At 39.0% G+C, this 26,670-nt stretch overlaps 2 protein-coding genes across 5 annotated transcripts in view; both read left to right on the plus strand.

Annotated features, from left to right (window-relative positions):
- Nucleotides 1-8,065: 8,065 nt before the first annotated feature.
- On the plus strand, nt 8,066-21,736 carry LOC102224095 (septin-5-like). Its single transcript, XM_005811492.3, has 12 exons — nt 8,066-8,327; nt 8,486-8,496; nt 10,813-10,903; nt 11,024-11,110; nt 11,195-11,318; nt 13,826-13,960; nt 14,594-14,711; nt 15,886-15,987; nt 16,355-16,451; nt 16,527-16,662; nt 19,031-19,133; nt 20,649-21,736. Exons 1-12 carry the CDS (start codon nt 8,285-8,287, stop codon nt 20,709-20,711), a joined length of 1,110 nt encoding a protein of 369 aa, XP_005811549.1. The 5' UTR covers nt 8,066-8,284; the 3' UTR covers nt 20,712-21,736.
- A 3,301-nt stretch (nt 21,737-25,037) lies between these two features.
- The window catches only part of LOC102225918 (multiple C2 and transmembrane domain-containing protein 1-like), a 34,604-nt gene continuing 32,971 nt past the window's right edge, over nt 25,038-26,670 (plus strand). For all 4 annotated transcript variants that reach the window (XM_023338266.1, XM_023338267.1, XM_023338268.1 and 1 more), the window contains exon 1: nt 25,038-25,732. In XM_023338266.1, the coding sequence (XP_023194034.1) occupies nt 25,229-25,732 (504 nt within the window). In that variant the 5' untranslated portion in view covers nt 25,038-25,228. The remainder of the gene's footprint in view (nt 25,733-26,670) is intronic.

Genomic DNA, 26,670 nt, shown 5'->3' on the forward strand with positions numbered 1-26,670 from the left:
CCCACTCTGCCCTGTACTGTTGCATTTTGTTATGTGGAGCTGCAGGGTCGGTGTATGTGGTGATGCAGCAGCAGCGTGTCAGGGGCCTGAGACACGACCGTGTTAGGATGTCCTGTGTCTTATCACTTCCCTGTGACTCCATTGTTCCCCAAGCCAGCGGGGAATGTTCACCTCCTCCTTTTCCACATCAGCCCTGTTTTATTATCCCCCATCAAATGTCACCTGCCGATGTTACCTGGCACACGTGGATGAGCGAGGCCTTGTTTTTTGATGCTTTGTTGTGTGTTTGTCCGGTACCAGAGTTTGGCACATGGTGATTGATTCTGGTTGATGCTGGTTTGTCTGCCAGAGAGTTTGAACTTAGAGAGCGTGCTCTGCTGGGTTGGTAATAAAACAACAGTAGGAACCGCAATGACGAACAATGGCAATGACGAACAATGACATGCAGTGACATGGGTCTAGATATTTATATACACTAAATAAAAGAGCTAACTTTTTTTCTCATTGTCTGAATTTAAATCTGACCAAACTTTTCTTGTTTTAGCTTAGTTAGAATGACTAAAATTAGTTCTATGCGCTAAATGCCAGAAAACTTGGCAAGAACATTTATTTTTGAATGTTTTTGTTGAAGTTACTTAGCCTTTATTGTTGTTACTTTGAATTTCGTTCAAATTTATTCTTAGTTTATATTTTGGGGGGTTGTTTACAGAGTTTATTTGTAGGTTGCTAATTGTCTCTTTTATTTATTTGTTGTTTCCTTCTTTTAAAAAAAATAGACAGGAAGAGCTGTGGGTCCATTATTTATAAGTGTCGGGACTGTTATAGGACCAGCATGCATTGGGTTTGGGGCATATGTTTTTTTTTGGTTTTTTTTACCAGAGCAGAAGAGGCAGCAGGAAACAAAGAAAAGTTTGATTTGTGTTATTTTCTTGCCAACTGGAGAAAATAAACCATAAAAGTGAACCTTTAAATCCAGTGATTCAGACAGGAGGAAATCCCAACAAAAGTAGGTCATCAGTCTGCGGGGATAACACACAGTGTACACGTTCGGTGCCGCTGGTTCCACGAATCCTCTGTGCCTCTGCCTTCTCTTCTCCTAGAGACTCATTCCACCTGCTTTAACAAAGGCTGGATATGACGGAGTCCTGCAGCTGAGCCTGTCTTCTGGAGTCCATTAAAAGGCCAAAGCTGTGTTGAAAGAACTGCAATCTACTGCAGCCATTTACTGTCTGGTCATTGTTAATGCTTCATCTGTTTGACCTGATAAGCACTGTTTCAAATGAAGGTAAAAAAAAAAAAAAAAAAACTTCAAAACACAAATATCAGGTTTATCTTCATGTATGCCAACATCATTCAGTCTAAAACGTTGTAACGTGGAAAATTGTTTGAAAAGACTCAATGGTCAAGAATGTGGAACCCGCATATTAGTATGTAATTTAAAAAAAAATATCCCATAAAAATGATCTTTCTTAAAGCTACAGTATGAATTTTTTTTTAAAAAACAAAAATGTAGTGTAGCACCTTCTTCACCACAAACTGTCCACAAGCTTCCATCAGAGAACACTGATAAACCAAAATAAAGCCCTCCATTGTAACATATGGAGCCAAAAATAAACGGCGTTTCCTGGAGAACGATAGGCCACGTATAATGTGTTGTTTCCAGCGTTGATGGCTTTGAACAATATTGGTCGTTTTCATTTTAAGTCAGCTTTCTATTTTCTGTTGATCCTACAGTTAGGTGTTTCCTGTGTGATGGCAGACTAAATGTTTTTTAGATGTGTCCTTCACACTTGAATTAAATGGTGAAACTGCATCACTAGCATACAGCTCTACCTCAGCTCTGCTAATGAGCTAATATTGGAGCCAGCAGCCAGGTGTGCTGAAGCAAAGATTCAAGACACCAGCCCTGGAGGAGAGTAGTTTAAAAGTTAAATCTTTTATTTAGTTTAAAAGATTTAGCTTGAATAACTAAACAGCTCACTGAACTTACTCCAAATCCAAAGGAAAGAGTAACCAGCAAACAGAGTGATAATAAAAACACACTGTGTGTTTGTGCACACTTAAAGATGTGCACAAAACGTTGTTAATATTTCGCTAATGTCGGAAAAACGCAATTTTGCGATTGCTGTGTTTCCATAAAATAAGAAACTCAATTAAAATCACACGTAAATAAGTTTGTTCAAGAGATAAGCCATTAAAGAATGTGATCCTCCAGCCACTTCCTGTCATCTTCTTCTTCGTGGGTTTTGCGTCAACATCCAGTTGTTGATTAAGTGACTGGTGAAATGTGAAAAAATGTTTCCATTGCAGTTTTGCGAAATAAAACAATTTTAATACGGCCCAAAACTATGGAAGCTCGTTTCCGCCACTCTGTAAAAAAAAAATATATATTTCATTATAATGAGATACTATCTCATTATTTTGAGATACTATCTCATTATAATGAGATAATTTATTTTTATTTTTTTAACAGAGTGGCGGAAACGAGCTTCCATACAAAACCAAACCTCATCCTAGTGCCAAAAACCTTTAGAGAAAAAAGAGCTTTTTTTCAAAATTGACGAGTTTCCATTATCCATCCATCTTCTTCCATTAAGCAAATTTATTTTTGAAATGTCGATGGAAACGCAGCTATTGAATATTGATAAAACTCAATAGCTGTGTAAGTGGTGATGGCAGCCGTTAACAGGGGGCTGATTTCTCCAGAGGTCAGAGTGATGGATGCACAGGAAATAATCACAGAGGAGCTAACATCAAGTGATTAAAGGACAATAGTGACTCAAACCTACATTAAAGGCACATGTGTTGACAACAACGTAAATGAACTCAGTCACAATAGGCATGATTATACTGATGATAAATAATACTGAAGGATCTTGCTGCGGCGGCCATTTTGTGTTCAGTTGTGTGGCCGTGAGCGTGGATGTGCTGCAGGAGGCTGTTTGACACGGTCTTACTACTCCTGCTCTCTGTTTATGCCTGGACTTGTTTTGGATTCCGGAAGCATTTTCCCGTCTTATCTGACCCATCAACTCATTTCCTGTGTGCAGCAGCACCATTTCCTGTCTCTGTGGAGCGTGATCAGAGATAACACGGGGGCCACACAGATCATAACCCATTTTACACATCTCCCCCCGTTTATTCTTTTCTCTGTTTGCCTCCGCTCTCAGGCTGTCACGATCTTTGAGATTTCTACATGTCCACAAACGCTTATCTGAGAAACGTGACTTTGTCTTCTTGGAATTTTGACCAGCTGGTTTCTCATAAGAACAGTGAAACACACCGACTATAACTCTTGGCTTTTTTTTTTAAATTTCTTATTTGTCTTCTTGGTATTCCTGTGTGTTTTGCGAAGAACAAATAACCGTCCGAGCCCATTGTCCCCATGCCACTGAGAAGGAGAAAATGCTCCACCAGAACAATACACACTTCCTCCTGGTAGGTTCTTTGCTCCTTGGCAGCCAACAAATCAACTGAAAACACATGTAATAGGCCATTGTACGGCGCTCACTCCATACTTCCTGTGGTAACCTGCTTCCCAGCTGAAGTCACTGTGTCGTCGCAGGGGAAGTGTTCACACAGTGGTGTTGTAATATAGATCTTTTTTACAGTTTTATTTATGTTATTTTGAAGATATTGCTTCCATCTCCACATATGGGGCCCTCTGTGGCTCCAGAGCCTGTCAGGCTTCCATTCAAACAATGTTACCAAGTTTACAACATGCTGAGAGTTTGGGGAGTATCTTATCCAAGTCAAGCTCATCAGTGTAGCGCATTTCAGCAACAAGGCAGTTCAAAGTGTTTTACATGACAAAAACATAATCAACAAAAAAAGAAAAGAAAAAAAAGAGAGAGAGGTAATGAAAAGTTGCAATCCAAACTGAAACCAGTGATGTTCCAGAAGCAGCTGAAGAATGTTTTTTTAGCCTTAATTTAAAGGAACTCGGTGTCTCAGCTGTTTTGCAGTTTCTGGAAGTTTCCAGATTGATGGTGCAGCTGATTGCTGTTTCCAGAAGGCGTGGTCGGTACAACAACAGCAGATCTTTAATGTATCATGGTGTTAAGTGAAGTTTCTCAGATCCATCTTGTGCAACAACAAGAGCAGGATATCTCCCTACCAAATCCTGGAGCCAACACATTCTTTTTCAGATTTTCGTAAGAAACTCCATGACTCCATTCCTTCCTTTGACACTGATCAGTACTATATCTTCCTAGGAAAGGGAGGGTCTCTAAATACTGTAGATTTTACTGTAAGTAGTCAGCCAGGCAGCAACAGCTGTTCATGATATTTCAGGGGAACACATAGATTTGTTTTTCCTCTGAGGTTCTTCTTTTCCCAGAATTGAATCTTCCTACTGAGTTTTGCAAACGCCATGGAAAGCTAACACAGCTGGAGCTGTGAGGTTGTTTTTCTTTTTGACCGTATCAAAAGTGCAACAAAAACACTTTTTTTTTGCGTCTCAGAAGTCACATGATCAACAACCCGATGTTGCCAGTGGCTGCGTTTCCATTACAGGTGTGAGCAAAACGTTGTCCATATTCCGCTGGTGTAAAAAAACAACAACACATGTTCACATTTTTCGTTGTAAAAAAATTTCTTTCATACCAGATGATTTTCAAAGAGCCTTCAGATCCAGTATATTTAAAGATTTATTGTACATATAAACCTGAGAGGCTCAGTCTGCTGTAGCTCTGTAATGTTTTTCTTATTTTTACTCAACATATCAGGAGATGCCCCATGTCTGCATTACTCATCTTCTCTCACATGCATTGTCTGGTTTAGCTGCATATGGTTATTATTATATATTCTGTTTGGGCTGAGTCTTTCTCTGGAACTTAGCTCTCCTGTAAGCATTCCTTTTAATCTGTGAAAGTTGTGCAACTTTCTTGTGAAGTAAGGAGGCGGAAAATATTCTAGATAATATGCTGACTACCAGGAATTTCTTTTTGCCTAATCCTTTTTTTTTAAAAAACTTTCCCATATATTTTAAATATAATATGAGTACTGGAAATATATATATATGTACATATATATATATATATATATATATATACACACAAACAAACAAAACAAAACAGAACAAAAACACCCTCCAAAAAGCATTAATCTAGATGTGTCCCCTCTAGTGGACATTCTAACTCAAAACAAGTGAAACTGGACTTCGATGCTGATTGTTAAATTCCAAAAGAACATACCAAAAAAAGTCTACATCAGAAAGTTGACTTCTTGTGTCAACATAAGAAGTCAACATTATAAATCTGTGTTTTGAACTGTGTGAAGTCAGCTGGAACATATTGAGTGAAAGTGATCACTATTTTGTAGATCTATGCAGGAACGTTCATGTGTTTCTGGTGTTTGACACTTGATAAAAACAATTCCTCTTCTTTGAGCCATGAAAGAATACCATGGTGCAGGTGACATTTCAATTATTGACATGGAGGAGTTCTCATCCTCACTGTCACTCGCCCTTTCTATTTGGGCCCCCCAAAAAATCAACTGCTCACCAAACGGCGACTTAGACTCAAGAAATTTTATTGGTCTCCCTCCCAGAAGCTGCAGGCAGTCTTGTATTAAAGTCATGCGTTGGTGATTGATAGATGAAATAAGGGGGAAAACATTTTTATTTTCCACTTAGCATCCAGCTCACCATGTCCAAACCATAGATGTTTGTGGCAGTGGCCCTGATACCTGGATAAATCATTTGTTTCTCTTGGAGCTTCTGCTTTGTCCATCCTGAGGGTCGACTGCAGCGGCAGACGACACCATGGCCACTGGCTTGTTGTTCAGCCACTTGAGGACAGGAAGTTCAGGTGGAAGTTTCGTTTGATGCCCATTCCTTTCTTCTTGAAAGGTTTATGCCTTATAATGTTGCACTCTTTGGTCTGTGCCAGTCCCTCACAGAGTCCAGCAGGATGAAAGTGGTAAAGAACCAGTCAAAGAACAGATGGGTGCCTCAGGGGACAAACTTGGCCAAATGTTTTTTCTGCGCCAGCAGCGTTTCCATTACAAATGCGCACAAATCTTTTTCTATATTCTGCTGATGGTGAACGAACACAATTTTGCAATTGCAATGCCTTTGTTAAATAAGAAATTAAATTAAGATTACACCTAAATAAACTTTTTCCTGTGATAAGTCATTAAAAATTATGGCAGCAATGGATGTAAACAGTTACATGAAAAGTATATTCATAATTCAGCCATGGTGCTGGCGCTCATCATCAATCAGCCAATCAGAGGAGACATCAATGTTTTATTCAAGGTTTGGAGCGACAAGCTACTTGGGAGTAGGTATGTGGAGTTTTGAAGGAAATTGTAGTCTGCGATTTTACAGAAGAGTTATGGATTCAACAGGTTAAAATGACACACATCTAATGCCATGAGAGCATTAGAGGAACTAACTTCATTTTGTCAAAAACAAAACAAAACATAAAAAAACAAGCCATCATCCTCATCTTCGTCCTACCACTTCTTCTCGTTTTTGTTGTTTTCATCAGTAGTAACATCCGGCTGTTGAAAAAAGTCTTTCCATTTCAGTTTTGCAAAATGCATCTATTCTTAATAAGGCCAACAAAACCAATTCATCATAGCGCAAAATAACTTCTTATAATTTTTTTTTTTTTTTTCAAAATGTTGTGTTTCCATTAAGCAAATTTATTTACATACTTTGACTTTGCACAACTCTATGGTTAATGATAACTATACTGCCCCATGAAACAGACTTTATATTTATTTTCTTTTTCTTTCAGGCACATCTTATCTGGAGCCTTTGATCTCATCAGTGGCGGTGTCTGATTTGGGCAATGAGTTGAAATCCCAGCCAGTGAATCTCTCCGTGGAGTTTACATGTTCCTCCCACACATTTATGAATTCTCTCTGGGTGCTTCTGCTTCCTCCCACATGCTGGACGCAACATCTCACCACTGCTCCATGGCTTCTCCATTAACAAGGCAACCTTTACAAAACTGACCATTGTCAACAACTTTGTCATGTCATCGAGTTTCTTTAAATCAGGAAGTAATTTTGCTTTTGAGATTTTTTAAAAAAAACCTTATACTTCATGTGTCACAGCAAGATTCTAATTTAAAGATGATCTGATTTTACAAGTTGGGCACTAATTAGCGTGGGTGTTTCTCCTTAAGTTATTATTTTTTTTTTTTACAAAAAAATTACTTTTAATTTTTAATTTAGAAAGGTTTATTTTATGATAGATTAGTTAAGACTGATATTTTTCAAACATTTTGCATTTACATTTACATTGTCTGATAACATTTTCTTTAATTATTCTATATCTATTATATATATATATATATATATATATATATATATATATATATATATATATATATATATATATATATATATATATATACACTGCTCAAAAAAATAAAGGGAACACTTAAACAGGTGTTTAACACTTAAAGTGTTTCCTTTATTTTTTTGAGCAGTATATATATATATATATACCATGTGCATCCAATGGTTCAAACATTGTATCCTGAAGGAGGTGCCGTGTATCAGGATGACAATGCACCAATACACACAGCAAGACTGGTGAAAGATTGGTTTGATGAACATGAAAGTGAAGTTGAACATCTCCCATGGCCTGCACAGTCACCAGATCTAAATATTATTGAGCCACTTTGGGGTGTTTTGGAGGAGCGAGTCAGGAAACATTTTCCTCCACCAGCATCACGTCGTGACCTGGCCACTATCCTGCAAGAAGAATGGCTTAAAATCCCTCTGACCACTGTGCAGGACTTGTATATCTCATTCCCAAGACGAATTGATTCTGTATTGGCCGCAAAAGGAGGTCCTACACCATACTAATAAGTTATTGTGGTCTAAAACCATGTTTCAGTTTCATTGTCCAACCCATATATATATATATATATATATATATATATATAAATATATATATATATATATATATACATATATATATGTATGTATGTAATTTTTGTCGATGCAACAGAGTGGCCCATTTGAAAGCGGCCTAGTATTTTGTTTACGTGAAGACGGACACTGCCCCCACCTGGTGGGATGGTGTATTGCAAATATATTTTTTCTCTTTTTTTTTCACCCACACAGCGCTACCAGAACCAGGGACCGTCTGGATGCACCTCCAGGAAGCCACGGTAACAGATGTGCTTCTCTCCGTGTGATTCGGGTTCGTTTTGGCTCGTGTCTGCTCCCTTCCTGCCCTCGTGCCGCGGTGACGGACATTTGGTTCTGCTCTGACCCGCCCCTTCCATTCAGCCAGGCAGCATCTTCCACCGGGTCCAACATGACGTCCATCAGCAGGTACCGGAGCCGCGCGCTCCGTGCAGGTGAGCTCCCCTCAGGTGACAGAGAACCGACACAACCCGGCAGGTTGGGTGATGCAGCTTTCATGCCTGGTTCTCTCTGTGTTTCTCTCCGCTTCTCCTCCGTCTTGGGAGCGGCCGCGCTGCTCCATGTCTGCTGGAATTCGGCTTCGTGATGGCAGAGGATTCGGAGGTAAAGAGCACAGGGCTGATGGAGGTGTGTGAATGTGTGTGTGTGTTGAAAAAGATCCATCTCCAGCCACCGTCTGCATTTACAACAGCTGACAGAGATGATGTCGTCTAGATGGGGTGGGGGGTGGTGGTGGTGGTGGGGGGGTAGTCACTACTGACTGAGGGCACTGAAATATGATTTATGCATGCGCCTCCCAATAAATAAGAATATCAGGAGCTGTATACAAGCACGTTAATAGAAAGTTGAGTGGAAAGAAAAGATGCACAGGATAACCGCAGCCTTGAGAGGACAGAACAGCAAAGTGTAGCAGAGAGTCAGGAGGGAAACACACATTCCCCGTTTTCACTCCTTAACCTGACACGGAGGGAAAGTTTATGTTTCTATTGGAAATCAAGAGCCAGAGTGGACAGGAATACAATCCACTTTGCTTCAAGTCCAGTGTGAACATTGAAAAAATTTTAAAAAATAGGTGATCCAGCTTTAAAAAAAGAAGAGTTTATTTGTTACAAGTTACTAAATGAAATTTATCCAAGTAAATATATTAAGTTTACTAAGTTGTCATGTTAAACAATCGTAATTAAAGTAAGTTTGACAAACTTAATGCGATTAAATTAACTCAGTTTTTTCTCTCTGTGATGAAGATATTGATTGTATCTTGAAAATGGAACTATGGAATTAAAATCCACATTTTTAGAGTTTCACATTTTGAATGTTACAGAAATAAATACATTTTTCTCTCATATTCATATGTATTGTTATGGACCCAAAGTAAATAAAATGAATTTCACGGAATGTCCTTCACCAACTTAAATAAAATAATGCGTTACAGCTAATTGTTCAAGCTACAAATCTGATTTCAGAATGATTCAAATTAAAATGACAGCTTGGGCAAAATTAATCAAATTAGTTGAAACAAATTAGAATTATTTTTTAAAATTTTGTTCAAAGAAACGTTTTTTTTTCAGTGCACTCACCTGTCCTCACCCTGCTGGTCAGAACAGAGAGGTACAGAGCTGAGACTGTCCGTCTAGTGGAATTAACTAACCAACAATATTTAAACATTCTGTCTTATTCCGATAGGACGCTGTGCATAAATATGCAGTCGAAGTCATTTTTAATTCAGGCATCATTATGCATGACCTAATTCAACTTTTGCCTCATGAATGATAAAACTGAAAAGGCTGGATGAGCCTTTAAAGCTGCTGCCTGAACTCTGGAGTCACTTCTTCTGCTCCTCCATCTGTAAAAACTGACGGTATCAGCTTTCAGAAGGAAACCCAGGAGAACTGCTCTCCATTTTGAAGTCATACGTATCTATTTGTAGTCCAGCAGTGACGGCGGGCCTGAAACGTGTCTCTGTTTCTGTCTCTCTTCTGCTTTCTTGGGTCTGATCCGACAAAAACTCAATGTGTGTTTGTTAAGCAACTAGGCGTTTGTTGCTTTAGTGCAACCTGCAGCTCCAGAGCCGGAAAAGGCTCTTTGGACCTTTCACAGTGGCTGACCCTAAACCTGTTTGATACAATTCATTTCAATTCATCCACCCATTTTCTTACACTCTTGTCCCTAGTGGGGTCAAGTGCCTATCTCCAGCAAATGTCCAGCGGGTGAGAGGCAGGGTTCACCCTGGACAGGTCGCCAGTCTGTCGCAGGGCAACACATAAACAGACGGGACACACACACACACACACACACACACACACACACACACACACACACACACACACACACACACACACACACACACACACACACACGCACACACACACCTAGGGAGAATTTAGAGACCAATTAACCTGACAGTCATGTTTTTGGACTGTGGGAGGAAGCCGGAGAACCCAGAGAGAACCCACGCATGCACAGGGAGAACATGCAAACTCCATGCAGAAAGACCCCAGGCCGGGAATCGAACCCAGGACCTTCTTGCTGCAGAGCAACAGTGCTACCACCTGCGGCACTGTGCAGCTCCTCAATTCAATTCAATTCAATTCAATTCAATTCAATTTAGTTCAGTTCAATTAAATTCCTTAATTTAATTTATTATTATTTCAATTTACAACAAATGCCATCTCAAGGTTATTTCAATTCAATCACACAGTTGATCATAGTTATGAAATATTGCAGTAAGTTCAGATCATTTAAATTAGTTTTGAAGTTTCTAAGGAAACCCATCAGATTTCATCGACTCATTGACTTGCAGAACTTTCTCACTCTATCAGGAGTCCTCTCTCTCCATCCTCAGTGCATCATAAAGTGTGTGTGTGTGTGTGTGTGTGTGTGTGTGTGTGTGCTGTAATATCACCCTTTGCTTGTCTCTAGGACAGAGAGTATGTGGGCTTTGCGACGCTGCCCAACCAACTGCACAGGAAGTCAGTGAAAAAAGGCTTCGACTTCACACTCATGGTGGCAGGTGAGTCTGCTGGTTGGGGTGTAATAAGATCATCAATAATATATATACAGTATATATATTGAGAGAGAGAGTGAGTGTGTATATTAATAAACTGTAACTACTAAAACTTTTGTGATGCAGGTGAGTTTGGTCTGGGTAAATCTACGCTGGTCAACAGCCTGTTCCTCACCGACCTGTACAAAGAGAGGAAGCTGCTCAACGCTGAGGGTGAGCTGCTGATTCTGCTTTTGTCTTTACGGTTTTAGTCTGAATATCTGACTGACTGCTGTGTTGTTTCTCCTCCCTGAAAAGAGCGAATCAAGCAGACGGTGGAGATCACAAAGCGCACGGTGGACATCGAGGAGAAGGGCGTGAAGCTCAAGCTCACCATCGTGGATGTGCCAGGTTTTGGAGACGCTGTCAACAACACAGAGTGGTAAAAAACAAAACATTCAAACTTTGTCCAGGAGCTCCTGTAGCATGAGTGACTGGTTTACAGAATACATTTAAAAACAAAGTTCTTGATTGTATATCTCAGCCTGCACTGGCTCTGTTCTTATTTTGCTTTTATTTCTTCAATTATTATTTTTATTAAGAATATTATAGTTTTATAAAGATGCTATTCAAATGCCCTGTGAGATTAGTTGGCATGAACAATATGGCTCTCCACCGAGGGCGTCGTGATGTCAAGGGGACAGCGCTAGTGGTTTGAAGAAAAATGTTTTCTCATTTTCAGTCAATAGATCGTTTTTTATTTTTACATTTTCAAGCAGTTATGAGGTATGGCGGTAAAACCTTAAACTGCTGCTGCACAAGTTACTCAATAGGTTGTTGCTTGGTAACCAAAGAGTGAGTGAGCTAGTTGATGGCAGCAACCTAGCTTAGCTGCTTTGTGAAGTTGAGCAACTAAAGCCTTTCCCCTGCCTTCATCTCCCAGAATGCTGTGCGGTTCTGGATGGGAGTTCAGTGAAATAGTTGAATATTCTATCAGACATATCATCTATTGATATTGATCAGGTGTCGATCACCATATATGATGTTATTGATTTATTGTCTAGCCCTATCACATTGTTAGCGTTAGCTTGCAGAGCAACAGCATTTTGAACTGTTCTTGTTAACCTACAGCAAAGTTATACACCATTTTTAAGTCATAGGTATCTATTTGTAGTCCAGCAGTGACGACAAATAGAAACCGTCACTGCTGGACATAATGCAATAATGTTTTTGCATTATGTCATTTTCAGCCAATAGAGAGGCGAGGAACTCTTATTAATAAAAAACTTAAGCAATGTAAGAAAACATGGCTTTCTGGAGGTGGCGTCTGATAAGAGACTCTGTTACTTTTTTTTTTAGCATTAATTAAAAACTTTTAATTAATTAAAAACTCCAAATATGCTGGTCAAACCTGGACTGAATTCAACTTTGGATTTGTGAAACCTATAAGTGAAAACATTTAGAACTTGTTCAAGTCTTTTGTGTATTGTACATTTGACCCATGATGCCAGTCATGCAAGAACTGCTGCTGACTGGAACAGAGAAAGCAGAGACACACACAATGTTTTTAGTTATTAGATGAACATAAATGAATTATGACAATTTATATGCAGAACTGCAAAGATTTTTATTTTACTCCATTAAGCAAAGCCAAATCCTGTACCCTCAAATTTAATCAGCCTGCAGTAGACACAGTGATTGGCGTGGCAACCAGGTTGTAGAGCAATATGACAGAGACACTGTCTCACATCAACAGAATGAAGCTTGTCTTTGTGAATCACACAGTTTTGTTGTCCCTGACAGAAAACTAGTTGGCACGACTAACAGTTATGGATGTTTAACACAGACACTGACACATCGGCTGGGATCTGATGCCTTGCTCATGAGGCAGGCATAATTTCACCTTTCACCCCTGCAGACAGTTGCTGAGTAACAGAATGGTCTCCAGATGTGAACGGCGGTGAGACCAAAACCCAGCAGCATGGAGAGGAAAACACAGCAGGTTTCACCTTTGGACTAGAACCGCAATGATCCGATATTAATATCTGTATCGGAGCTGATGTCGAAAAAATTCTGGATCAGGTGACAACGTGCCCCATTCATGAGTGCAGATTCATTCAGCTTAATGCTATAGTTTTTTATTTGACATTATATTTAGAATTACTAATTGAACTTTCTGAACCGTTTGAAAGAAGGTTTGTTGCGGTTTATTTTAGTCCGTTATTATTTATTTCACATTGGCTGTTCTACTCCTAATCCCACTGACTGAACAGATTAAAGCTGGTTTTACATGTTTGACCAAACTTGTGACGCTGTGTTTAAGTGAGCTGTACTGGTGTGGAGTTAAAAATACACTTGTAACTGTGCTCCTTTTTATTTTATTTATTTTTTCATGTATCTGTTTCTGTCTGCTAACACAGTATGTTTATTCTGACTTGATCCATCTCATGTATTTCATGTAGGTGTATATATGTGTGTATAATTGGGTGTGTTCTAGCCCAATTAGGCTAGTATGTTAACGGTACACTGTTGACTATATAACTATTGCACTGCCTTTACATTGTACCTCATGTTAAAGCATAAATAAATTTGGAAAAAAAAAAGAATTGTAATTCAGTACATTTATGTAAAAAAACATTTGTAGTAAATTCATCTGATGTTCTGTATCGGATCGGTATCAGCTGCTACTAAGCCTCAGATATCGGTATCGGTATCAGAGGAGAATAAAGTGAATTGGTCCGTTCCTGGACTGTTTATGGTTTCCACAGCTATTTGTGTGCTCGTAGTGCCTGAGAGCCATGTGGACACATTCTATTGATGATATTTCTAGCTCTCTCACAGCTCCTGCTGTTTCCCTGGAGATGTGACTCTCCGGCTATTTGGCTAAGTTACTTTCTGCTGCCATCTAGAACAGCCATGCAGTGAAAGGTGTGTGCTTGTGTTTTGTAGCTGGACTCCGGTAACAGACTACATCAACCAGCAGTTTGAACAATACTTCAGGGATGAAAGTGGGGTGAACAGGAAGAACATCCAGGATAACAGGGTCCACTGCTGCCTTTACTTTATATCCCCATTTGGACAAGGGTAATACACACACGCACGCTCACCCCCACACTCACTCACACACACACACACACACGCACGCTCACACCCACACTCACACACACACGCACGCACACCCCTACACACATAAATACCCTGAGACATACATGTCTAGAACTTGAGAACATTTCTTCAGTTTCTGTCACATTTCCATTTTTCAAATCATCAAATAAGTTTCACTGAATAAACACAGAAAGAAAAATTGGAAAATGTGACCTGACCCTTTGTGTTTTTTGGTCAGCAGTGATCTGTGTTAGAAACGTTACAAACCAGTGACTTTTTTTCATCAGTTTTGGAATTTGTGTGTGTTAACGGAAAGTTTAACAGAACCAAAAGGTATGATTATTGATAATATTTCATGATTTTATCAGAGTGATTGAACTTTCCCACAAGAGCTGGTTAATTAATCCACCTAATCTCATTTTCCCTCACTAAATGAAATCATCACGTAAAAAGTATTTTTTTGTATTTGCTCCGGCTATATTGGTGCGGAAAAAAAAAATCTCATTAATGTGAAATATTTAAGTGCAACACAAACGCAAAAACTGAATAAATCTGAAAAGAAATATTTTTTTCATTGGATTGAATGTGTGCTACGTTAACATCCTGTCTCAGGCTCCGCCCCATCGATGTGGAGTTCATGAAGGCCCTGCAGGATAAAGTCAACGTGGTTCCGCTCATCGCTAAGGCCGACTGCCTCACGCCTTCTGAGATAAAGAGGCTCAAAGAACAGGTATCTGTTTACTTCAGGAACTGGATTTTCTGAGGAATAATAAGAGTTCATGAAGCAGAACCACATTCAGACAGTGAGCTGCAACCTGGAACCCTCTAAAGAAGTGTTCTTCTTTATGACGCTGTATTTCACATTAGTCTCATGAAACTTGGAAATTTCCAAGCTTTGTGTGCTTTTTCTTGTAGATTTTTTACTTTTCAAAATAAGAAATTTCCTTGTTTTATTTCTAGAATTTTTTTTAATATTTGTCTCCAAACTTTTGAGTTTTTTCCAGCAATTATTCAACTTTTCAAAATCAGAAATTTCCATGTTTTTTTTTCCTAGAAAATTTCTGAGATTCATCTTAAAATTTCTGAGTTTTTTCTTCCAAATTTTTGACCTTTGGTGTTCAGAAATTGCCTTCTTTTTTCTAGAAATGTTATAATTACCTAGAAATTTCAGATTTTTTTGTTGTTGGCAGAAATCTACCTTTGTTTCTACGCCCAATAATATGCCGACTTAGTTCTTCTAGTGTTGAAAGTAGCAGAATAAACATTAACTTGTTTAATTTGTTCACCTTCATCACTGGAATTTATAATAAATGTCTACATAAAAACCTCCAAATCACTTCAAATCTGACAATTGTGATAATTATAATGGTGAATATACAGTTTGCACCATTTGTGAAGCACATTAAAATGTTTTATTTAATTTTTGGAAATAAATTTATACATGTCCTATAGAACACAAAACCTCATTTGGCCATTCAGCTTCACAAACTTTATTCCCCAGTTCCGTTATAATTATCCTTACTTAACTTTTAGACTTTTAGATCTTGAAATTGGAACCTGTACATTTTAATCTGTGCAGCAATTACATGCTCGAAGTATGGAAAACGACCCGTGACATGTGATGGTTGTTATGACAACCATGCGTTATTTTTGTACTCTCTAGTCTGAAGTAAATTAAGCAAACAACCAAAAAAGAACCCATTCACCAGCAGGATGTCAGCTTTAGACTCTGGAGCGGTTTCAGGATGACTCAGACTTCTCCATAAGGAGGTTTTATTTGAAGTGAATTTTGAGCTTTCACACACAGCTCCCACGTTTCTCCTGAAATGTTCCAGCTCTGCACGCTGAGGCGCATGTGTTCCTGCTGTGACCCGTCACATCCCTGTTGTGTTTGGTCCTTCCAGGTGAGGGAAGAGATCGATAAGTTTGGGATAAAGATCTACCAGTTCCCCGACTGCGACTCTGATGAAGACGAGGAGATCAAACAGCAGGATAAAGGGCTGAAGGTAGGCCAAAGAGCCTAAAACATGTACGCTGAAATTTTGAGCAGTAAATTGAATGACAGCGCGCTCTGCTCAGGAATAATATGTTTGCTGTTTTTTTTATTCCCCCCTCAGATATTGTATTTTTCGGTTTACTTGTTATTTTTTGGTTACAGATTAATGCAGTGATTTATTATCTGCCACTCTACCCTGTGCACGTTTTCAAAAGATTTTTCAGAAAAGGTTTTATTTACTCAACTATAACATCAAAATAAGTTGTTTGATCAATCTGCGTTATGTAATATTCAAATATTCCCCTTATTAACGTTGGCAGTTCTTTGTAAGCGTGATCGTAAAACAGGATGTTCAAACGTCTGTGTCGGCGCTGCAGGAGAGCCTTCCGTTTGCAGTGATCGGCGGGAACACTGTGCTGGAGGTCAGAGGTCAGAGGGTGAGGGGCCGCCTCTACCCGTGGGGGATCGTGGAGGGTAAGGCCCCGAGCTGCAGTCTGCAGCTGCCGCTCCCGGTGCATGTCGGCCTCTCATGTCGGTCTCTTCCCGCAGTGGAGAACCCGTCCCACTGTGACTTCGGGAAGCTCAGGAACATGCTGATTAGGACGCACATGCACGACCTGAAGGACACCACCAACGACTGTCACTATGAAAACTACCGGGCCCAGTGCATCCAGAACATGACCAGGTGAACCACTGGACAGCAAGTTGATTCCAATTTTTAATCAAGTTAATTGCAGGGTCTGTAATTAGTTTACTGCATTTTAATCAAAAACTACATAAAGCAACATTTCCAGTTCAAAAACTCTTTTTCTCCTGTGAAATTATTGAATAAATAGACATATTTATAACAAAGATATTCATTGTTTTTAATCTGTGGTTTATGTTATTCAACCATCAGATTGGTGCAAAGTGTTATTAGACATTCATCTTTCCAGTGTTTCAGGAAGTTCTGATCATTCATGGAGCTTCTTTAGAAATATGGACTGTGGACGTTGACGTTAGCGTTAGCTGCTACATGTTTAGCATTGAGATGCTATGTTATGCTTGAATAGCCTTGCTGATAGGCTATCTCCTTTTAAGGAATCCACTTTTTTCACTTCCAATACGATACAGTTACCTGAGGTTTAGTATCGGCTGATAACAATCTGATGCAGAGAAACAGCTGAATTGACTTTAAATGTTTCTTTGTCTTTAAACAGACATAAATGTACTGAATTACAAATGTATTTGATAACTCTGCACTAGTGCATTTCACATCAACAGCTTCACCAGCTTGGTCAAACATGTAAAAACAAAACAACTTTAATCTGTTCAGTCTGAGCGATTAGGAGTAGAACAGCCAATGCAAAATAAAACTGACAGTCAACAGGTTGATTACTTTGGTCGAACATGTAAAAAATTAACCTGCAACAAACCGTCTTTCAAATGGTTCAGAAAGTGCAATAAGGAATTCTAAAGGTGATGTAAAACTAATAAAACAGAACTAGACCGAATAGATCTGCTCTTATGGATTGGGCACATTGTCACCAATACCTAATCTGCAATATTTTTTTTCAATATCGGGACCGATATTGATATTGGATCTGTGCATCGCTAGACCTTTTAGCACAGCTTGAACATAACAGCAGTCTTTTTCAGCGTCCATTGTCTTTTGAAGCAGAAACTAACCTGCTGTGTGTTTGAGTCAGTGTGTGTTTGAGTCAGTGTGTGTTTGAGTCAGTGTGTGTTTGAGTCAGTGTGTGTTTGAGTCAGTGTGTGTTTGAGTCAGTGTGTGTTTGAGTCAGTGTGTGTTTGAGTCAGTGTGTGTTTGAGTCAGTGTGTGTTTGAGCAGTTTTAGTGTTATTCTTGGGTCATGTTATGAAAACCTTAAAAGTGTTCTAGATAATGCTGATGCTAACCTTGATGACTTGATTTTTTAATGTTTAACAGACCAAACCAGAACTGATAAGTAAAAGATAAATTATTTTAGAGCAGCTGGGTGCAAGATGCAATCTAAAATAAATAAATAAATAAAAAGCTGGGAAGAGGCTCCACACAAAGCGTCCCTAGTGTGGGATGGATGCTCCTCTGTGGAAAGTGTCTGCTGATGAGTGTGGGTGAAAGCAGCTTTGGAGCAGGATGCTGCTGGAGATCAGAGAGCTGGGCCATAAAAATACCTTCAGCACTCTGGAGTTCTAACAACACAACGCTCAGTTTCACTGTGTTACAGCATTTAAGCAGAAATGTAAAGCAAAAGACGAAAAAATAAAATTGTGCAACAGAATTTAATTGCTGCAGTCTGAAAGCATAAATGTGATTACAGTGATGAGGGAAACGCAGCATTATCACCCAGTGCTGTGTTATTATGTTTATAGCTATGCTAATGATATTTATAACACGTGTTTATATGTTTGTTCTTATTTCAATTTTGTAAAAGCAGCAGAGAAATCACAGCTGTGTGTCTGTCACTGTTACCAGTTACAGCTATAGAACTTTTTTAGATAAAGATTAAAAATCAGATTTTATGTTGCGTTCTTACTTCCAGGCTCTTCCTTCCTTGTGTCCCAGCTTCATTACTCCTATTATTTTTCCTGCCTCCCATTTCTTCCTACTCTACTACACTTTTTCCTGACACTTTGGTTAGTTTTAGTATTACTTTTATCTGTTTTAGCTGTTTTCTCCCACTGTTGGTATGACAGAAAACAAAAATATTTCAAAAATTTAACTGAATTTATTTAATCCTGTTGTTCTGTGTTTATGATGCTCACAATTTCTGCAGTGTCAGAAATATTGCCCAAAAATATAAATAAAAAAAATATATATATTAACCTCACTATTTTAATTAAACAAAGACCCCAAAATATTGTGCTAAACCTGCAGGTTCATAGCGTCTGTCCAGTAATGCAGAACTGCAGTAAAGATGCTATTTTTTGTTGTAAATGAAGAAATAAACAAACTCAGCAGGTAAAGTCTTTGTTTTACCCGCTCATGTCTGAGCAGAAACAGTTTGTCATAAAGCAGCCAGATCCAAAGCTGCCTCTTCTTATTGGTCACATGAGTTTTTCCTGTTACAGTAAGATGAATGCGGATAAGCGTGTGGAGAGTCCCATCCCGATCCTGCCGCTGTCCACGCCCGCCGTGGAGACAGAGAAGCTTATCAAGAGGAAAGATGAAGAAGTGAGTGGCAGGAGACACACACTACTGTCACACGCCACATCTTGCAAAAATAATGAGAATTTCTTGAATTTTGTCTCATTTTTCCTCAATGCATCAACTAAATTTAATGTATTTTCCAATATGTTTTCCTAATAGACCGAAACAGGTTGTGTGTAAATGTGAAGTGGAGGAAAATAACGCATATTTTGTTCTAACACAAATACATCTCAAAACTAGTTCTTGTGTTGATATTTGGATAATCTGAGCCACTAGCGTTACATTAACATTGGAAAAAAAAATAAATAAATATGAACAAAACAAAAATATATATAATTTTTGATAAAAATCTCAGTAGATTTACTGTCATTTTTTAAGGACTGCTATTTTATTTGTATCCATATTGAAGAAAAGAGGATGGATACATTTTCTTTTATGGGATGTTGACATTTATAGAAAATGTAAAAAAAGAAAAGCATAAAGTTTCCAACTTAAAGCCGCACCTTCTTAGGAAGGTGTAAAGGTCTTACACCTTCCTAAGAAATGGTGTAAGACATTTTTTGCCAAAAGTGCTTTTTTTCCCTATTCTTCAAGGTGACAATATGTTTTTCACATATTTGTTAAAACTATCCCCATGTTGTGACAGTGTAATATGAGACAACCAATCAGAACCAGGAGGAAGGCCTTAGCGCTGTCAATCCCCCTCATGTACCCGCTGCTCAATGTTCTGATAGTGGAGGAACAACTTATTGTTACATGAAAACAGTTAATCCACCATCGTTGGTGGCCATGCTAACTAGCCTTCCATTCACAACAAACTGCTAGCAGAGGGTAAGGGGAATGAGCAGCACCACATGGAGGATGATTAACAACATTAAGACCCGCCTCCTGGCTCTCATTGGTTGTTTCTAATTAGTACTGGGAGAAAGCAGAGGAACTCCATTTTTTTACAGGTTATCTGTCTCATACCAAACTGTCACAACATAGTGATAGTTTGAATAAATATGTAAAAAAATAAAATAAAATTTTATGAAAGTTACATACTACAGCTTGAATGATAAGAAAAAAAAATAGCAACAACCCCCCCCCCAAACAACCTGCATTTGCTGTTATATCCATGTTTCAAAACATTATTATCTTTATGATTTGCATAAAAATATAAACATCACTAATGTTCTCTAACAGACGCATTTCTACTGAGATTCAGTTTCACAGCTGGATTGTTTACTTACTGGTTAAGTTCTGAAGGAAATTAATTGCAATTGATTTTATTTGGGGGTATTAGACCCCAGAGGGGTCAACACTATTACATTTTGGTAACTAATATAAAACATAATGCATCATTTCCATTCCTGTCACAGTTACGCACTACTTAGTGTTGGTTTATCACATAAATCGATGTTAAAAGTTCCCTGAAGTTTACGTTCATGGTGTGATAACTTGTGAAAAAGGTTGAAGAGTTCTGAAAGTCTGTCTGCTCCTCACGCTGCTCTCCTCTCCTCTCCGTCTCTCTGTCTCCATGTGGCTGGTCCTCTGCAGCTGAGGAGGATGCAGCAGATGCTGCAGAAGATGCAGCAGCAGATGCACGGGCAGGACCTGTGACCTCCAATCGGCCATTTTACAGCAGCGATAATCTCACACACACACGGACACACACAGTGTAACCCACACTGCTCCCCTTCTTTCAGGGACGAGATGAGGAAATCTCTCTTTACTGATTAACAGATAAAGTGTTTTTAAGACAGCATGCTTTCTCTTCAGTGCAGTCCTCAGCCAAGTGATCTATAGATTTTTAGCCAGTAGACTGAAGTTATCAGATAGGCCAAAGTAGATTAACAAAGTAGATGCAACTCTTTGCTGAAATACTGAATAAGTATTCCAACAGTGGTCAAACGTTATGATGCTTTTGAATATTAAGATCAGAAATTTGAATATTTTTAGAAACAGGAAGCGGGTTTGTCAACTGAACATATCAGAATCGAGTTTTCATAGTTATTTAAAGTCATTAAATATAAGAAATAATGACTTCCTGTTGTGACAGGAAAAAACAAAAAAACAAAAGCACAATATTAGATGTAGAAGTCTTGAGTTATTGATGGTGTTTGGATAAATGATTCTCACCAAACTGTAATGAGACTCCTGGCAGTTTTCTAACAGGGTTCTTTGTTCACAGAGCATCAGAGGTTTGGGTTCCTCATCATGGTCTTTATTATCATATTCATCCTGAACTATGAATGATGCGTTTATGCTGCTATTTAAGATGCAGCTTCAATGAATCTTAAAAGCAAGAAAAGGTGCACATGTTTGAATTTATGGTGGACTTTCTGAAATCCACATAAGCTCAAATGTATACATACCCAGTGCATAGAGTTAATAACAGATAATGTCCCTGTTTTACAGCTTGCAGTTGGATATCAGAGTTTCTTATTAGAACCGGTGGAGTTCATTTTAAAAGGCTGGTTTCTGAAAACAGTAAGGACTTTTTGGTATAATTCAAAAAATTTTCATTGACCTGACGTCAGGAAATTCTAGAAATATCACATATTTTTTTCCTAACCCACTTTTGATTCAGGGTCACTGAACATCAAACTTTTTTTTTTTTTTTTTACAATATATTTATTAAGAAACACAGAAAATATACATTCAAGCAAACATTGAAAACCACCAGCCCCCACAGTCAACACTTAGGATATAAGATACAATAAAATTCAACAAAAAAAGAAATTAAATGAAATGAAAACTGGGGACAAAGTAAAAATGTATAGATACATTTTTGCACGATAAAGTTGAACTTCTTCAACTCTAAGACCTTGATAAGGTATCGCTCTCTTGTTAAAAAAATTAGCTGTATGAATTTATATTAATCTTTGGTGTTGTTCTTTTATTTAATTCCATTACATTCATTCATTTCAGCTTGATTACTTTACAAAAATTGCATGAAGCTCTCTCAGATTTCCTTATATTTACTGTTTTCTCCTCTAACCACATGTTAATTTCTCTGGAACATCAAACTCATGGTGCGTTCCAGGTACCTGGGAATTGGGAACTCTGAGCTGGGATTGATGTCAGACCAAGGTAACGACATTCTAGTCGTTCAAGTCGAAATTTCAACATGGCGACGCCCATAAACGTTGTTATCAGGACCTCTTCCAAACATTGTTTTAAGCTTTACTTCCCATAATCAAACACTACTTTCATTGTGTTCAGTTTATCATTGCAGGCACATGTAACATTGATTTTACAATTATTTTCTCTTACGTGTGTGTCTCGTGAAATAAACATGTTTCCATCACAGCTTACTGTTGATTAAGTGAGGAGCGGCCATATTGAAATGCAAAGTCTGCCACACAAGTATCAACTGGAGGGAGTCGGAGTTTCTCCCAGCTTCCCAACGGGAATAAATCCAACCTTTTTCCTACTGGGAAGCCGGCATTTCCCCAGTTCAGAGTATAACTGGAACACAGTATTAGTCTAAGGTTCATTCTGACCTCTGATGAAAAGGTAATTGGTTCAGATGTTCAAGAACAACACAATGATTGACAAACAGGAAGTTCTGGAACACCAGTGAGCCAAATAACATCAGGTTGTGGTGCAGAACAAGAAATAAAACTGGAATGTTCAATTTGGACTAGAATTCATTTAGTTTCTAGCTTTAGGTTTTCAGGTAAGATGGAAATTGAGCTTTTTTTTCTCACAATGGCGATAAACTTCTTTAGTGATGCCAAGGTGAGAGTCATAAACCTAAACACACTGTACTAACTGTGAAGCACGGTCAGAAATCCAACCAGAATGATAACTGAACTTGTTTAATAGTTACAAAGAAGCAGCTGTTTTTTCATCAACTTTTTATCTATAATTTAGATCCTGTTTGTATTGAAGAATATATAAAATAAACCTGAACCATCTCTACAGAGAAATTATGATCAAATAAAAACAAACAAATTGTTGTAAACAGTCCTGTTCCACTGACTGTGGTCCTGTTTTTCTAATTAACTATAAGACCCATTGTTTTGTTTGCTGTCTAATCTGGTTATTTTATTCTAATATGAAGTGCAGATTAATCGTTTTGAATATGTGAACATATTGAGTTATAAAGTAAAGTCTTGAAGGCTTGTGCAGCAGTTTCTACAGGATCATTCTAACATGTCTAGGATTAAAACAGAAAAAATTCTGGTTCTGACCAAACCCACTGAGACACAGACGGTTCTGACAAACATCCTGGTACCGTCTCTTGGTTTTAACATCAGAATTAATTACATCTGATGAAGATTGTTAAATGTTTCTGTGCTGGTAAACTTTATTCAGTAATCAAATCTTTGACACAGGTTGTCCAGCTACTTCCTGCTGTCTTTATAGTCTTTCCCACCAGTAGTAACTTCCTGTTGTTGATCACATGACTCGTGTGATGCGAAATAAACTAATGCCTGAAAAACCTAATCATCCTCACTCAAAAACATCTTAGCATTTTGTTTTGCTTTGTTTCCATTAAACAAATTCATTTTTGTTATTCCAATTTTGACAATATTACGGTCATTGGAAGAAAGGCTAGTGTGAATATAATCTCCTTTTATATTTCTTACAAGTAATAACTGACACCAACATACAGCTAATATTTCCACAAACCTTCATCTTTTCAGTTCCAGAGAGTTTAGACGACATTTCATCACACTGCTTTTCTACACTTCAGTGCCGTACTCTTCTGGGGAATTGTAATGATTTGTAAATATGAAGGTAAATCTTGTGAAATGAAACACAGCCAGAGGAAGTCGATCAGAAAACAAATGTTTGCTGAACTCCCTGACAGCAACAGAGTTTTCCAGCACTCAGGACTGCAAGTCTTTTTTTTTTTGTTTCTGTGGTTGATCAGACTGTTTTTAAATTTTGTGATGATAATAAAAATGATGTGAGAATTGTCTCAGCAGTCTGAATTTTCTGTTTTCACTCGACAGATGTTGTACAACTGTCTATAACTTTCATGATGTTTTCAACATTACTCTTCAGTGGCAATACTTAGACATAACTCCCACTCCAAAGCATTAAATTTGCTTTTGCGATTTCAAATAATAAATGAGAGGCTAACAGTGACCTTTTACAGCGTTTATACACCGTGAAATTATGTTTAAAACATTCTCTGATTGATTAAGCCTAAGAGACATGTTGGCAATAGAAACCTCACTTACAATGACAATTGATCATTTCTGTCAAATTGCTGAGACTTGCGTTTCTAGAACTGCTGTATTATTGCCATTAACTGAGCGGCTGGCCCATAGGGGGCGCTGGGGCGCCGCCCTCCCTGATGTGGAGGGTGAAAGAAAATCCAAAAATGATCTATAAACATTCAAAATGTTCATAGATGTGCCTCGGAGGCGGAGCTCGGTGCAAGCAGGCGATTTGCAGAGCTGACTGGTTGCCACGGGAGATTAAAGTATTTCTCAAACACGCATGAAAGAATCAAGGCAAAACTCCAGGTATGTTTTTGATGAGGGAATAACATCATAACATGACGTAAAGCTCCAAAACATTTACACATCACCGCCCCCTTCACTGTAATAATGGTCCCTAAGACCGAACTGGACCTTATTGGTACAGGGTTCCGTTGTGGAAACGCCTAAAATCCTTCATTCAGTTTCTATGCACAACAAAATTGGAACAAACCTTCAGAAAACTGCAAAGATGCTGAGACACTGAGCTTCTTTAAATCAAGGCCACTACTTATTGCTGCCTTTGATCAATAGCGGGAACATTGACCTGTTTGATGTGCTTGATGATTTTGATGATGGCATTTGACAATATGTACATTTTTATCGCTGGTTTCACAGTCACTGTATTATGTCTTAAAGGTGTAAAGCAGTTTGAAGTGCCTTGTTGCTGTAACAGAAGAACCAGACCTGACTTCAGATCAGTTGAAAGCGTTTCTGTGTTGTGTTCTGTGGACAGAGTGGGAGAAGCTTCGGGGTGAAACGGCAGCCAGCTGTGCAGCAGAGACTGCCCAGCCTGCATATCCGTGTTTCAGCGGGTTGCTCTCGGTGTAGTGCGGGCTTTTTTTTTTTTTAATCTTTTTATTACTGGTTGCGTAAGTCGGCAGAGCAGCAGCGTCCGTCGGAGCTCTGGGCAGGAGGATGGAGGGGAGTGAAGGGGACGAGAATGAGAGCGGCTCGGTGTGGAAACAGTTTCAAGCCAAGGCTAAGCCGCTTCTCAGTCCCAAGCTGGGCGGCCGAGAGCCGGACGAGCAGAGCAAGAGGAGCATGTGGATGTTCAAGAAGACTAAGCGGAAGGAGAACGTCGCTCTGGACCGGGTTATCTCTTCCTCGCAGCCCGACCTGCTCTTCTCCGCTCAGGTGACGGACGTGAAACCGCAGGAGGCTCCGCTCTGCGGCAAACCTCCCGGGAGCAGCGCCCTGCCTGGCCGGGAGAAGCTCCACTCGTCCATCAAGCGCAAGTCCGCCGGCGCGAGCAAATCCACGGTGGCTCAGCTGGTTCAGTCCCACCACAAGAGCTCCTCGTTGGGGTCCGCGTGCCTGGAGAGGCTGACGGAGCCTCCGGGCGGCAGCCGCGGGAGCGACGCGGCCGCAGCGCAGGCGGCGGCGGTGGAAAGCCACCTGGAGAGGAAGCATGAGCAGGCGGTGAGTCCGGAGGGTCATTTACCTGATTTTACTCGAAGTTTTACTGAATGACGTTTAGTGTGAATGGCTGGGTGCCAGCATGTTTCCCGGAAGTAGGAAACAGACTACAAGTAAACTTGTATAAGTCAACTGGAGTGGACTAATGAAAGCATTAGAACACAACAGTAAAAGTCTTGATGTTTCCAGGAGGTCGCAGCTACTAATTTTATTCAGTTGTTTCTTGATCCATTCTGTGTTCAGACTGATGAGAAACTCACTTTCCTGATTGAGTCATTCGTCTGTCTGAACAACAAAGCAGAACAGTAAATCGATCCGATCAGAATCAGCTCCAATCAAATCAGTTACTCAGGTTTCATTGTAAACAACAAGCTGGACAGCATTTCTCTGGGATGTGTAACAGCGTTAAAAACCATTAAATGTAGATAAACGAAGACAAAGCAATAAGGCTTCCGACAGATGGATTATGATAGTAATAAATGCATAATTCAGCAGCAGTTCAGCATGTTTACAGGATGCTGGGCAGCCATGTGGTTGGTTTTTCTCTCAGTGTTATTCAGTGTCTCTGATTGCAGCAGCTCATTAGCCTGATAGAGACCGTTTGAACAGTCAGCTCCTTCCTCTGAGGATCCTCTAATATGGTTCAGTTTCCCGGAAGTGGTTCCCAAACTTTTTCCGTTTTACAAGAAAATCTTTGCGCGCCCCCTGGTACACACACAACCTCCAAACTGTGTTGCAGTTTATTTCCCACCTCAACCCTTAGCTCTGAATAATACTAATAAAAAAAGGTAAACTGCAATAAATCACATGTTATCAAATACACTATAACCACTTTTAAATAACAAAACAACAAGCCTTCATAGTGTAACAATTTTAAGGGTAACTGTTTTTTTTGCAATACACAGATGTGAAAATTTTACATCTGATAATAATACTGCTGT

This window comes from Xiphophorus maculatus, chromosome 8 (genome assembly GCF_002775205.1).
Source record: "Xiphophorus maculatus strain JP 163 A chromosome 8, X_maculatus-5.0-male, whole genome shotgun sequence".
NCBI lineage: Eukaryota > Metazoa > Chordata > Actinopteri > Cyprinodontiformes > Poeciliidae > Xiphophorus > Xiphophorus maculatus.

Coding starts and splice junctions, on each gene's coding strand:
- LOC102224095 (XM_005811492.3), top strand. CDS start 8,285: ATGACGTCCATCAGCAGGTACCGGAGCCGCGCGCTCCGTGCAG. Junction 10,904..11,023: donor CTTCACACTCATGGTGGCAG/GTGAGTCTGCTG, acceptor TTTGTGATGCAG/GTGAGTTTGGTCTGGGTAAA. Junction 16,452..16,526: donor CCCGTGGGGGATCGTGGAGG/GTAAGGCCCCGA, acceptor CTCTTCCCGCAG/TGGAGAACCCGTCCCACTGT.